At 45.1% G+C, this 15463-nt stretch overlaps 1 protein-coding gene across 3 annotated transcripts in view; it reads right to left on the bottom strand.

Annotated features, from left to right (window-relative positions):
* The window catches only part of OBSL1 (obscurin like cytoskeletal adaptor 1), an 82250-nt gene that overhangs the window by 43825 nt on the left and 22962 nt on the right, over positions 1–15463 (bottom strand). For all 3 annotated transcript variants that reach the window (XM_053283207.1, XM_053283209.1, XM_053283208.1), the window contains exons 9-12: positions 13982–14254; positions 8639–8911; positions 6526–6798; positions 1246–1518 (exon numbers count right to left, since the gene is read on the bottom strand). In XM_053283207.1, coding sequence (XP_053139182.1) covers positions 1246–1518; positions 6526–6798; positions 8639–8911; positions 13982–14254 — 1092 coding nt within the window. The remainder of the gene's footprint in view (positions 1–1245; positions 1519–6525; positions 6799–8638; positions 8912–13981; positions 14255–15463) is intronic.

The following is a 15463-nucleotide window of genomic DNA, read 5'->3' as shown; positions in this document are numbered from 1 at the left end:
ATGACATTGCCTCCTTAAGCCATCACAAGGGCTGGACACCCACTACAGCCCCTGTGCTGAAGCTGTGAAGGACACAAGTTGAGCACAGGAACTGCGACGAGACTCATCACATTCAGCTTCATCGAGTTGGCTCTGTAGAGAGACACTGCTGCCCCTCACTAAAGGCGGGTGCTTTGATATAAATATACAGCATGTCTCAGGATCCATGTGCTGCAGTAAGTCTAGTGGTGGGTTGGAATATGGCAGTGTCATGTTCCTACCCCGTCACAAAATTAATCAGATAGCTTGTAACCTGCCCTGAACCCTTGGGATAGGGTAGGAAAGGCAGTATATACAAACTGTATTGCTTTTTGCTACTTCCAACATTTCTTAGTTTCATTTTCTCAAGGAAATTTATTTGTCATCTTTCAATATATGTTCAAATATGCATTATACTTTCACTTCTTGGTAAATATAATTTAAATATCTCAATTTGTCTCCTGGAGGTCATTCACATGATCAAAAACAGTGTTCTACCCAGGTTTGGAGGCTGTGTGCACACCCAATTTTCGGTTGTGTAGAAGCAAGATAAAAGGAAAACCAGGGTAGCTTTTCCTCCTACCTTGCTTCCACACAATCACTTCTACCCAGGTTTTCTTCCTACCTTGCTTCCACACAACCAAAAATTGGGAACATACACAGCTCCCAAATCTGGGTAGAACACAGTTTTTGATTGTGTGAATGGCCTCTTGGATGGCTCACAGGGGGACCAGTGTTCACTTCTCTCTTCCCCCAGCCCTCACAGTGAGACCACTGTTCACTTCTCTCTTCCCCCAGACCCCACTTTCCCAGACATGCCAATTAGCAGAGATCCACATTCAACCCTATCTACTTTCACTTTGAAGAGCATAATACAGTGTTTCATGTCTTTTGGGTTCAGCTTCACCAACCAATGGAAGCACACATGTAAGAAAGAAGAATACTCTTTTAAGCAAGACAGATGTTACATATTCTTGCTGCCATGACGCAAATGTTAACCACCCACACTAGTCAACAGAAAAGACATACTGTGGCCCATGCAAAGAAGTGCAGCACAGGTGCACAAGAGGGGAGCTAGATGCAAATCCAATCCCCTCAGATTTAAGGCTGGGTATAAGAAGACCCTTGGCAAACGGTGCACTGACTGAGTTTGCTTCATGGGAATCTAAGGAGATATCATTTATTACAATGTCCAGAAAAACAGCCCAAACTTTGTACGTAACTGACCTGCAATGGTAACACTGAAGAATGCAGAGTCACCACCTGCATCACACACAAATTCGCCTGTGTCTTGCACTTGTGCTGAGGCAATGATGAGCCGTCGGTGAGGCCCTTCACTCTCTAATCGCAGGCCTTCAGCCTCTTCCACCTCCTCCCCATCCTTGTACCAGTGGACAGGGGCGTTGGAGCGGGACAGCACACAGGCTAACACCACACATTCAGAGGCTTGGTAGGTATGGGCTGCATCTGCAGTAGAGTGTACAATCTGTACAGGTGGCTCTGCAGTGTTAAGGAGAAAGCACAAGGAATTTCTGGGATCAACAGTGGACCTGCAGACTGGACTAGAAGGTGGGAAGTGTGTGTAGTCATGTTTTCTAACTGAGGTGAAAGCAGCAAAGCAGAAAATGGTAGGAAATGAAGGAGAGGAGAACCAACACATCTTGTGTGTCTGTTGGTGTAAGAGAAAGTGAATGCTTACTAAAAATGTCAGCTCCATGTGCTGCAACACTGAAACAAAAAAAGGAAACACAATAATAAGAAATATTAAGAAAGACAAAAAATAAAATAGCAAATACCATAATGTCATTATATAAATGAACCTCTAGTTTACCCACATTTCAAATGCTGTGTGCAATTCTGGTAGCTGCACCTCACAACTGATATAGCAGAGCAGCTGATGGTATAGAAAGACAACTCACAAAATGGGTTTTGTGCCTACACAGTAACCCCTATGGAAGAATTCTTCAGCTCCTCAAGGTGCCCTTGACTCTGCCCACTGTGCATGTGGCACATCCATTAGTTTTGGCAGTTAGAGCACCTGTTGCTCAGTTCCTGAACCACCACTGTGAGAATTGATGAAACATGGATGGATGAGGACAGGTAAGTGAATATTACTGTGGAAGCATCCTAGCAGTGGAGAAGGCCAGGCAGGTATTGTGAGTGCACATGGATCACCAAAAGATCACCTGTTATAGGTAAGCAATCTGTTTATTTTTAAGGTGACCCATGTTCCCTCACAAAATGGTGATTGACGAGCTCACCTGAATGGTGGCAGGTGCTAGGATCTAGTTACAGCACCTTCTTTAGAACTACCCAACTAAATTTGGCCTCTGCCACTGAGTGGATGTCCACAGCATAATGTCTTACGAAAGAGGGGTCCAAAGACCATGTTGCTGCTTTGCAAATGTCCATCATACTTATTCCAGACTTATGAACTGCTGACGTAGCCATTGCTCTTGTAGAATGTGCCTTGACTCTAGATGGAGGCGTAACCTTCCGTATGTTGTAGCACATGAAAATTACTTCAAATAGTCAGTGTGAAAGTCTTTCCCTGGAGATAGGTTGTCCTTTTTTCTTTCCCTTAAAGGAGACAAATATTTGGAGGGATTTTCTAAAACTATTTGTTCTTTCCATATAGTATGGAATAGATCTTCTGATATCCATGGAGTGCATTGACTTCTCCAGAGCAGTAGATGGATTCATGAAGAAAGAAGGTAAGACTATGTCTTGGTTTATATGAAACTCAGAGACTACCTGAGGTATAAAGATTGGATCTGTCCTCATAACAACCTTGTCTGGAAAGAACTTTGTGTAAGGGGAGTCAGTCCTAAGAAATGTTAGTTCACTGACTCTCCCTGCTTATGTTATGACCTCTAAGAAAGCAGTCTTTTCAGGAGAGTAATTTAAGTTAAGTAGCAGCTAGAGGTTCAAAGGGAGGCTCTGTTAGTGTAGAAAAGACCCACGAAAGGCTCCTGGGTTCAATAGGCTCTCTAACTAGAGGAAATAAGTTATTGATCCCTTTCAAGAACTTTTTTGAGTCAGGATGAGAGAAAACACACCGTGCATCCCATCCCAGATGTCTTGCTGAAAGTGTAGCCATATGAACTTTTATGGAGGCATTTGACAGCCTGGAGTTCTTTAGATTTGTTAAGCATAAAAGAACCTGCCGGATAGAGGCTTTGTAGGGATCAAATCCCTTAGTCGCTGCATAGTGTGTGAATCTTCCATTTGCATTTATAATTACATCTTGATGACTCTTCCTTTTGTTTAGGAGGATGTCATCTAAAAGTTGAGCTTCCATGCTGTCAGGTTCAGAACTTGGAAGCTGTGATGGAAGATATGACCCCCTTGCTGGGACAATAGATTCTGGCAAGGAGGAAGACTGTACTGTTGTCCCTGCGACAAGTGGAGCAGAATGGGAAACCACGATTGTCTGGGCCACCACAGAGTGAGTAGAATGCATCATGTGTTCTCCTGAAGGATCTCGCTCATTATTTGGGATAATAGGGGAAACTGAGGGAATTGGTAATAGAGGTTTTGCCTCTATGGCATTTGGAAGGCATCTCCCCAGTCTTGCCCCAGACCTCCTCTGGAGCAGTAAAGTCTGCATTTCTTGTTGTTTTGTGTTGCAAATAAGTCTACCAGTGGGGTTCCCTGCTTTCTGAAGAGATTGTGGAGCATCTCCTGTTTATCTCCTGTTCCTGTTGCTGGGAAAAGTTCCAGTCCCTGCTGAGAGTGTCTGCTAGGAAGTTGTCTATTTCTTTGATGTGAAGGGCCATTGGGAATACTCCATGGTGCAGGCTCCAATCCTATAGCTGAATTGCTAGATTGTATAAGGATCATGAGACCATCCCTTGATGACTGAGAAATGCAATTGCAGCTGTATTGTCTAGAAAGATCTGTACAACACAGTTTTTTATTTGTGGAAGAAAGGATTTCAGTGCATGTAGCACCGCTAGTAGCTCTAGAAGGTTTATGTGTAGAGAGCTTTGTTGTGGGGTCCATTTCCCTTGAGTGCAGTATCGTGCACAATGGGCTCCTCAACCTCTTAATGCGGTGTCTCATACAATTATTGAAGGAGTTGGAAGGTGGAAGGGAACAGTGGAATACCCCTGGACAGCAACTGCAGTTTGATCCACCACTGGAGGAACCGAAGTACTAGGTTTGGAAGGATCAGCCACGTATTCTGGCTGTCCATGATCCATCTTATTTATTTGTTATTTCTCTGTGTAAACCACCCTGTGCCATTTTTGGAAGGGTGGTATAGAAATTGAATTTATATATATATATATATATATATATATATATATATATATATATATTTATTTATTTATTTATTTATATCAGTTTGAACACCAACAGAAACCAAATTTGGAGTCACCTCATCCTTAACCTTGCATGGTTTACTGTGGCTGTACAAGATGCCATCAAACCTAAGAATCTTTGAATGGTTCTTGCCCTTGCCCTTTATTTTGGATTGGCTGTGAATGTGGAGACCAAGCATACAATCAAGAGCCTTCTGTCCTGTGGGAGGTAGGCCCTTTTCATCCTTCTGTCCTAAGTATTGTATGCTCCTTTGAGGGTGTAGGTTTGACTTTTTCCAGTTTACCTGGATTCCAAGTTCTTTTAGAACATCTAAGATGTATTGAACCTTGGAGCTTAAGGTTTCCTTGTTGGGTGAAGTCACTACCCAGTTACCCAGGTATGGAAAGATGGCTATACTTTGAGTCCATAGGTGTGCTATTATCATGCCCATGCATTTTGTAAATACATGAGGCACCATGGATAGGCCAAAGGGAAATATGGCATTTTGGAAGACCTGGGAATGGATCCCAGGATGAGCCTCAATAATTTTCTATGACTTGGTCTGATCCCTATATGAAAATAGGCATTTTTAAAGTCCAATATCACAAGCCATTATTGCTTGGCTAGCAGGAGAAGAATGTCCTGTAAGGTTATCATTCTGAATTTCCTTTTTTTCACAAACTTGTTTAGGTGACATAGGTCCATGATGGGATGGAGGCCTCCATACTGCTTGGGAATCTGAAAGTATTTGGAGTATAAACCCTTTCTTTGATTTCTTTGAGAAACTGGATCTATTGCCCCTTTTCTCATCAAAGATGAACCCCTTCTTATTCACTACCTCTCACAATTTCTCTGACCACTAGATACTTGGTACTGATAACAGGGAATGGATATTGAGGTCATCACTGCCCAGATATGAATCTCCTCAAACCTTTGGTCTGATTTTTCTTGGCAGCCACAGATAGATTAAGATGGATCATTCTGCTTCAGTACGGCAGTTATATCCCCTCCCTGTCAGTTTTGACCTGAGTATACCATGGCATTTGTGGTATCACAAGCTGCCACAAAGAGAATAGCAAACAGGGGCGTATCTAGGGTGGGGCAGGCAGGGCACGTGCCCTGGGCACCACTTGAAGGGGGCGCCATTTTTAAAAATCATTTTTAAAAAAAACAAGATGGCCACTGTGTATGATCAAATGGCCATGCCAGGCCTCACAGAGGCCAACTGAGCATGAGTGGTGGCCATTTTGTATTTGGCGGCAATTTTTTTTTTATATTTTTAATGGCCACCGCACATGCTCAAATGGTCCCTGCAAGGCCCTCAGCCCAGGATGGGCTGCAGTGGTGAATTAAGAGGCTGGTGGGGGGAGAGGGAACCTTTGCAGACCCTCCCCCCCGGCCTTTAGGAAGCCCCCCAAAGGGGCTACAGGTAAACAAAAAAAATTAATTTAATATAATATAAGTCACTGTACACATATTCAATTCGGCACTATGTACAGAGAATCAGGGCTTGTGAATACTGAGCTGAAGCTTATGAGCTAGGATTGTATTCATTTGCTCTTACTTTGCTTCTTGTGATAAGTTGAGTTAAATGTGATGTCTTAATCATATGGCTGTTAATGGTGAGTTTGTCTTTGAATCAGTGTGAAATCCTTAGTATTAAGGCCCACTGGGAGTTTCTTGCTCTCTTTCTCTCATTTTAACTGTCTTTCTGAAATACTAGAATATATTGCAAGCAGTGATACAGTTTACTCTGAATATCCTTTAATTATTTTCAGAGTATCTGGGAAAACTCAAATTCTCCATTTATTTTTAAAACTTATGTAATGGTGATGCTACAATGCATAGTAGAGAATTAGACAGGCACTTCTGTTTAGCTTTCCAAGTACACCTCCAGATAGTCTTTGGGTATTTCATGTGCCCCAGCATACTGAAATTTGTAGTTTTCCAGCATTTTTTGGTTTGGCTACGTCCACTGCTAAATAGTTTTTGAAATATTAAAAGATTAACGAGCTTGACTTGTATTTTTCAGCTGATATTATGGTAAAATTATCTGAAAGATGGGTGTCAGATGTTTGGAAAGGGGGCACAATTTCAGTGCTTGCCCTAGGCGCTGTTTTCCCTAGATACGCCTCTGATAGCAAAGTACATGGTATTTGGTAAGGGGCATGTCTACCAGGGCAAATTCGTTACTTTTCTTACCTGTGACAGTAATATTGAAGAAGGCAGAGTCACCACCTGCATCACACACAAACTCCCCTGAATCCTGAACCTGTGACAAGGGAATGACTAGGCGATGGTGGGACCCTTCATTCTCCAGCAGGAGGTGCTCACTTTCTTCCACCTCTTCCCCATCCTTGTACCAGTGAACAGGAACATTAGGGCGGGACAACTCACAGGCCAGCACCACAAGTTCTGTAACTTGGTAGGCATGAACATCTTCAGCATTGGAATGCACCACCCTCACAGGAGGTTCTGTGGTAGGAAAAACACATTATGAATAGAGGGTCACTAGAAACAGTCTTATGAAACATGACACTACCACAACCACCACCAACAACAACAACAACCCACCCCCCAGATCTTGGGAGGCAGAGAGTTACCATCCAAGACTTGCAGGTCTTTGTCCATGAAGCTGGCTCAGGAGTCATGACAGGATGGGGTCTTATTTTCCTCCCCAAATCCCAATATTGAGCAGATGTTAGAAGCTAAGGAGGAGCAACTGGCAAACAATGACAGGACTACCAATCACAACTGGGAATGTATGTATTAGAATTCAACTATCCCTTGATGACAGGTCAACTTGTTGATGAGTGACAAGGAGCCTGGTGGCATCAAGAGAACTAGAGATATGTTTGTCAGGGCTATGCATAGGACTGCATACACACACACATACACACCCAAAATTGTTCACATTTCTAGACACCAGCCTCAGTTGTTTTAGCAGGCAGCATTAGGTTTTTCAGACACCAGTTCCAAACAATTAACACTTCCAAATTCCTAGGCAACAGCATCATTATTTTTTTAGAAACTTAGGAGACCAGACACCTAGGGGTGTTTTTTTTAACCAGCCCTGCCCAAGGTTATAGATATAATTGAATAAGAGGGGACAAATGTCCCTGTGCCCATGGATGAGGGGAGGTGATGGCTGGAAACAGCCCACTCTTTGGACCCCTCCCACCCACACCCACCCTCGACTCATTGGCAAGCTGCTGGCTCCTGATTGTTGATTGCAGTGTGTGTGATATTATTTGCGCAGGAGAAAGGGCATACTGAGAATGTTTTGTTCTTCACCCTGTCCTTATAGTTCTTCTGCAGCAAAGACCTGGTGCAGGGGAGAGAAGAAGACGATGGGGGCCCGGGGGCCCATCTTCATTTCTTGTCACAGGACCCACTTGAACCTTGCTACACCCCTGTCCCTGCCCATGCTCAAATTGTAGTGAGCGGATTTATTTCACTATAGGTAAAGGATGCAATTCTATAATATATATTGGTCACAGAATCATGTTTTTCTTCCTAGAGAATTTTTCTTTTCTTTTCTCTTTAAAGCAGAGAGCACATATTGCAAGGAACTTAAACAACTGACTGGGATCTGTTTTCACTGCAGAGGCTGTTGGAGAGATGTTTAAACTATTCCTCGTAAGAGAACAAAAGTGAGGAATTGCCAACAAATGGTTTCAGAAAGACAGATGCGTTAGAGTATTGCAGCAAAACACACACACACACACACACACACACACACACACACACACCAGAAGGGAGCCTTGGGGCATTGTTATGCCATTAATTGAGGCATTACATACAGAATACAGAAAATTGATGAACAACAAAATAAAGTGTTCCTAGGGGTGAGGTATTCACTCAAGAATTGTAAATCTGAAATTGTAGAATTACTAACATCATTAAACTCAACCTTCTTGTGACAAAGCAATCCAGCAAAGATGTTTAATAAAGCTAAGTGGTCAGAAGAGAGCAGGAAGGTCTCTGTCATGGGTCAGCCACAGATTAAGAGTCTTTACAATGGAGAGAAGTAAACAAGAAGCTCCCTAGTCAAACCTGCTCAGACACGTTCAGCAATGGTCCGGAAAAGGGGGGCAGAGAGTGAGGTGGCTGAATTCTCATACAGTATCAACTTACTTGAGTTAGCCAAGCCAAGTCAAACATGGCTGTGAAGCGTTAAGAAAGGCCTGCCTTGTCCCAAATTCCAGAAAAGTTAAGTTCTCTAGCCTGAATTCATATGACTAGATGGATCACATCACAGACTGTTTTTACCCTTAAAATCCATACCTGGGGGAACATTGGAGATCCCACTGACCTGTCACAGTAACGCTGAAGAAGACGGAGCCGCCGCCTGTATCACAAACAAACTCTCCTGTGTCTTGCACCTGGGCTGAGGCAATCACCAGACGGTGATGGGATCCTTCGTTCTCTAGCCGTAGTCCCTCGCCCTGCTCTACCTCTTCCCCATCTTTGTACCAGTGCACAGGAGCATTGGGGCGAGACAGCTCACAGGCCAACACCACAGGTTCGGAGGCTTGGTAGGCATGGGCTTCATCCGCATTGGAGTGCAGGACCCTCACGGGAGGCTCTGTGGACAGGAGAGATGATGAAATGGAGGCTAAGAAGAGAGGGGCTTGGAGGCTAGGCCAAGGCATCATTGCAGACCCAGTCAGAGCCACACTACATGGCACACCCATATTTCAAGGAAACTACTAGTGTGCTATGGGAAATAACTTCACTCAGTCATTAAAGCCTCCTGTGTTCAAAATACTCACCTACTGAGTAGGCTGCCCACTACAATTCTGCATGATTTACTGCTTTGGCCTTGCTTACTTTCCATTAGCCTGTGCTGGGGGCAGGTAAATTCTGCTGACTCTCAGCATTCAGATGTGAACGTGATTGGATTGTCCAATCACACCAGAGGGGAGATGTAGGGGGTGATCCCCACCCCGCACGCCACCTCCCTTTTTTGGTAATGAATTGCCTGATATCCACTACTTTGGAGAAGAAAAAATATTTCCGTCATACTTTATGGGCAAATTTCTGGGCCAAAAAAGCCATGTGAAGTACACAGCCAGGAAGGCAAAATACTCACTTTTTGCAATAAATTGGAACTGCTAAAAGGATGTATTAGAAAATAGACTTAGTAGTAGCAGAATTACAAAGGAGCTTTCTGTAGAATTAATTATTTGTATGATTTCCCCTATGCAAATTATTTGTATGATTTCCCCTATGAATTGCACTGGGGAAATAATAAAAATAAATAATTCTATATAAAGCTCCATTGTAACGAGTTACAAATCCATTCTAACTACTACTACTACTAAGTCAAATTTTCTAATATACCCTTTTAGCAGCTCCAATTCATTACAAAAAAGGGGGGGGGGAGTATTTTGCCTTCCTGGCTGTCCTTTATATGGCTTTTTTTGCCCAGAAATTAGACTGTGAAGAAAGGGTTACTCTTTGAGAAGCATAGTTTGACTACTTTGGGGCAAATAAGTATTTTACCATTTTAGGGTTTTTTTAACACTTCGGTTAGTGACTGTATACTGTACAGTTTAGGGGTGTGCATGAACCAGAACCTGCAGTTCAGTTCTAATTCAAACTGAACCACGTGCTGCTGAACCGGTTTGGTCAAACTGATGGGTCGGGTTGGTCCATTTGACCAAACCAGTTCAGCAGTTCAATTATAATTGTAAAGGGGAATGAGGTGAAGATTCTCCTTTACAAGTAAAGGGGTAGAGAAATCTACAATAGGGCAGTGGGGGTGGCGGTGAGAAAAGTAATGTATAGTACTCTTTACTGACTGAGGAAGCTGTTGGCACAGGCACTCACCCCCTCCTCAGCACTGCCCAAATGCACGGAGGTCCGTATTTACCAAGCTGCCTGCGTGGCGGCAGTGCAGTTGCAGCCTCCATGCATGCACGGAGGCTGCCAGCATGCAGGCAGCTTGGTAAATATGGACTTCTGCATGCTTGGGCAGCACCGGGAAGGGGGTGAGCGGCGGTACCAGCAGCTGCACCCAGAGGCGCTCTTAACCATGCACTTCGGGGCCCAAGTTCAGGACCTCCACACCCATTGGTGGCCTCCAAATCCTCTTTAGTCTGTCCCCCTGAGTGGTGTGGTTGCCGTGCTGCACTGACAGCCCGCACCGTGGTGGTCCGGGTGGGCGAGTGTGACCGTGGCCTGCACTGAGCAGCCGAGAGTGATCTCTGCTTTAGAGACAGAGAGGGGAGTGGGGAAATAAATATGTGGGATGGGAATATGTTGAGTGTTGAAATGTTTCTGCTAATGTATATTTGCATAAATATACCTGTTTTATATTCTTACATTCTTTTGAGTTCAATTGCTGTTTGTGCCCTCAAGAACTCATGTGTTAAAAATACTGCGTGTGTCACAGTGTGTGCATGTAGGGGGTTGATGCTTGTGCAGTGGTGCGAGGATGGGGACCTCCAAAGGCCCTTAGGTCCAGGGTGAAAAATGACCTAGGTGCATCTCTGGCTGCACCAGCCGGTAAGGAATACTTTACATTACTTTTCTTGCCACCGCCTCAACTCCCTTTGATATAGAACCAGTCCACTCGAACCAGTCTTGGTTCGGTTCGATCGTGGACCAAACCAGCCCCAGTTCAGTCCACGATTGAAACACTGAAACAGCCTGGTTCAATACGAACCGATTTGACATCGAACGGTTCATGCACACCCCTAGTGCAGTTACAAGGCAATTTTTAAAGATATAAGTACTACATTTTCATAAAGTAAAGTTGCGCTGTCAAATCAGTGTCGACTCCTGGCGACAACAGAGTCATGTGATTTTCTTTGTTAGAATATAGAAGGGGTTTGCCATTGCCATCTCCCATGCAGTATGAGATGATGCCTTTCTGCATCTTACTATATCGCTGCTGCCTAATATAGGTATTTCCCATAGTCTGGGAAACATACCAGCGGGGATTCGAACCAGCAACCTCTTGCTTGCTAGGCAAGTTAGTTCCTTTCATAACTTGACACCAATTCCCTCCAGACCCCACCCCAGACACACAGACCCTGATCATCAATAAAGTACTGTTTGAAATACATAAACAGTATATTAAAACTACTACTACCTCATTACTCAAAACAAGTCAAACAGAAGAGGCACATCAGCAATATGGGTTTGATATAACATTTTCAAAGAAGGGTTCAAAATGTGCAAATTACTAAACAATAAAACATGAGACAATTAAAAATAGGGTAAAAGCCAAGACAGTAGATAAACAACAGAGTTCACAAAATCTGCTTGAACAAATGAGGATACAGACATCTGAAGCTGCCTTATATGGAGTCCGACCATCAGTTCATCAAACACAGAACACAGGCTGGCAATAGCTCTCAGGCCCTGAGAGGCCTTTCCCACCCTTGCTCCCTGAGATTCTTTTAACTGGACTCACTGGAGTCAACAGAAATGCCAAATTCCTTGCTTAAAGCACACCATAAACAACTTGCTACCACTAGAAATCTTAAAGAAATTATCTTGTCATGTATCTCAAGCAAATTATATAAATGAGAACATTCTCTCCTGATATTGGATCTCAGATTTTACCTAGCAAAATATTATATATGTTATCTATGCTCAGAGGAGTAACTATAGGGGGGGCAGGGGGGGCACATGCCCCGGGCGCCATCTTTTCTGGTCACGTGGGGGGCGCCGCCATGACAAAAAAATTTTTTAATTAAAAAAATTTTTTTGTTAATACAAATATTTCCTGCTCGGTGCAGCAGTGCTGCAGCAGTCAAGGGAGCGCGTCGGCGCCCCCTCCCCCACGAGCGGTCCCTTCCGCGCCGCCCGTGCCCCCCCCCATTGCTTTGCTGGCGCCTGGCGGCCAGTCAGTGGCCTGGCTTGGCGGCGGCTTGTGAGGAAAAACCTAAGTATAATGTAGTATGTTGGGGGGGGGCATGGGGCATGGGGGGGCGCCATTTGAGTGCTTGCCCCGGGCGCTGTTTTCCCTAGTTACGCCTCTGTCTATGCTCTCTGATCTGTGTGGCAACATAATTCTTGAGACAATCCCCAAAAAACTTTGTAAAATACCTCTGGACAAAACAGCCAAAACATTTATTGAACAATGCTGCCTAATGAAAATAAGAGACACAAGTTTTATTTGCAGAAGGAAGCCACAAGTCTAAGACACAGCTATTTAATATAGATATAATAACAACCCTTTAATTGTATCCAAACCTCTCAAGATTCACAGCCTAGATGTGAGATGTCTAAATAAAAATCTGTTGGATGAAGCAATGAGACACACACAATCCCATGCATGCAATGCAGCTGAAGACTGAAGGCCCATGGATCTATAATGCTGAAGGAACTTTGGTTTACAACAACCCTGTAGGTTAGGCTGGCAGAGAAGTGACTGACCCAGAGTCACCCAGTAGGTTTCATGGTTGAATTAGAATTTGAACTCAGTCTGCCTGGTTCTAGTCTAATGCTCTAGAAATTCTCATAAAAGAGGAGGATGTGGCACCTGGTGGAGGGTGGGAGGACAGAGGCGTAACTAGGGAAAATGGCGCCCGGGGCAAGCACTGAAATTGCACACACCCCCGTCGTGCCCCCCCCCGCCGCCCCCCCCAACATACATCTGACTGACACACATGTTTTTTCCTCACAACAACCCTGTGAAGTTGGCCTGTATCTCAAACATCAGAATTATGATGCAATGATGATACATACTACATTATACTTAGGTTTTTCCTCACAACAACCCTGTGGAGTTGGCTTGTATCTCAAACATCAGAATTATGATGCAATGATGATGATTATGATTATGATGCCCCTCCCTCACGCCCTGGTTCTGTTCCTGACTTTCCCTTGTGAGTGACTGTATTTTAACAAACCGAAAACCAAGGACTCCAGAGTAATTCGAGGGACTAGGGTGATAGTGCTAAAGACTCCTTATTCATGCCATCCTTTTAAATCAACTTTTTGCCACTTTTTGAGCCACTTTTTGGCGCCCCCCCCACGTGGCCCACCGGGGTGGCGCCCGGGGCACATGCCCCCCCTGCCCCCCTATAGTTACGCCCCTGTGGGAGGAGCAGAGCAGAGCATATCTAAATGGTGAAATAATGGCGGGGGTGGGGGCAGGGGGAGGGAACATACAATTTCTGCTACTTGGCTATGTGTGTGGTTCTCTGAGAGACTGTGGCTGTCTCTGTCTCCCAAACTGTCCCTACCCCAAGGGATAGGGCAGGGCTAACAGCCCCTAGTGACACATTACATTAGTTCATCATGCCATCTCTGACTCCTAGAATATGTAAACCTATGCTGCAGCTTCACCGGATTGTTTCTTGGGGATTTTACCAGGGAGCTTTCCACATGATATGCCGCAACAGTTTCGCAATGTATCCGCTAAGTGTGCTTCTGTACTGCCCACGATCCGACATCACTTGCAGCGAGGTGCCGTCCATGAGTGCTGTGCTGCAAAGATCATTCCTAGGGAACGGTCTGAAGGCACTTCATACAGCAACCTTGCTGAAGGTAAGCAGGTCTGAGGCCAGAAAGTATCTAGATGGGAGATCGCCTGGGAACCCCATCTATGCCATCTTGATTTCAATGGCAAAAAAATATGGAAAATAAAGGTAATGCATTGTATAAGGGAAGCAACTTAATAGAGGGCATCTCTGACCTGTGATAGTGATGTTGAAGAAGGCAGAGTCACCATCTGCATGACACACAAACTCTCCTGAATCATGAACCTGTGCTGAGGCAATAATCAGGCGGCGGTATGGGCCCTCACTTTCCAGCAGGGAGCCCTCACTTTCTTCCACCTTTTCTCCATCCTTGTACCAGCGAACAGGAGCATCAGGGTGGGAAAGCTCACAGGTGAGTACCACACGATCTGCGATCTGGTAGGTGTGGGCCTCTTCACCACTGGAGTGCACAATCCTCACAGGAGGTTCTGTGGTGGGAAGAGAAACACAATATTAGAATTCTCTTGCTGCTGCAACGTTGGTTGCATTTCCAGAACTGCAAAGTGGCTCAAACAGCTATGAGCTCTGAAGAAACAGACCGAAGGGTTGCTTTCTATGGGCAGGGATGGCTCCCCCACCAGGCCAGGTAAGGCAATGGCCTCAAGTGGCAAGTGCACCACAAGGCGGTGAGTGCGGGCACCCCTTCTCACCCCACTTCTCACTTATCCTGCCTGCTGCTACCAGCCCACCTCAACTCTGCTGCTGCCCTCCTTTTTTCTCCATTGCACCAGCCCCCTTGCTGGCCTCACCCCAGCCTCCTTCTCCAGAGTAGGCAACACCTCTCTCTCTCTCTCTCTCTCTCTCTCTCTCTCTCTCTCTCTCTCGTCAGACTCAGTTGCTGGGGTGCACAGCCACTGCCGCCTCTGGCAGTGCCAGCTGGCCTCTCCTCTGCTGCTCCCTCTCTCTTTCTCTTCAGCACCAGTCTTGTCCAGAGACAGTGGACTAGCTTGATGCTTGGAGGGGAAAGACAGCAGGTGGGAGGAGAGAGAAAGAGGGAATTGGGGCCAGCCTTTGCTGACCTAGTGACTCAGGGGTGGGGCAGCCCAAGATCCACTGAGGGTGGGTAGTGCGAGCACTGGCTCTGCCTGGAGGAGGTGCAGAGCCCCTTATTGCCATTCACCTTGAGGAGCAAACAGCAACAAGCTGGCACTGCCTATGGCTCATGCCATCACATCTTCCATTGCTGAGGAGTCCGTTGTTCCAACAGACTGTAAGCCCTTTCGGGCAGGGACCTATCCTCTAGATATGGAAGACAATTAAATCAGCCAGGTGCAGGAACACACACACACACACACACACACACCCATCTCTTTGGTTGTGTATATGGGATAAAAAAGTTTAAGTGCTTCTCAGGTAGCACTCAGCCTTGGCTTGCCTTGCCTTGCCTGCTTTTGTATTTTATTTAGCCTCCAGTATTTTCTGTCTCTTTGGTAAGAGGCTATACCTGCTCCCTTCAAAAGGGAACAAACACAAAGCTGCTTTAAACAAAGCCTGGAGGGCCTGCATAGCAGCCACTTCACTGAAGCGTCATTCCTAGGCCTTTTGGCCCGGGATATGCAGCAATGTGGTCAGGCAGGTTTCTGTTCTTGGGCCAGAGAAGGTGAATCTTGAGATTAAAAAGCCTTAAGAAAATCTTG

The sequence above is a fragment of the Hemicordylus capensis genome, chromosome 1, assembly GCF_027244095.1.
Source record: "Hemicordylus capensis ecotype Gifberg chromosome 1, rHemCap1.1.pri, whole genome shotgun sequence".
Classification (NCBI taxonomy): Eukaryota; Metazoa; Chordata; class Lepidosauria; order Squamata; family Cordylidae; genus Hemicordylus; species Hemicordylus capensis.
Note: the sequence above shows the minus strand (reverse complement) of the source record. Positions and strands in the feature narration are given on the sequence as shown.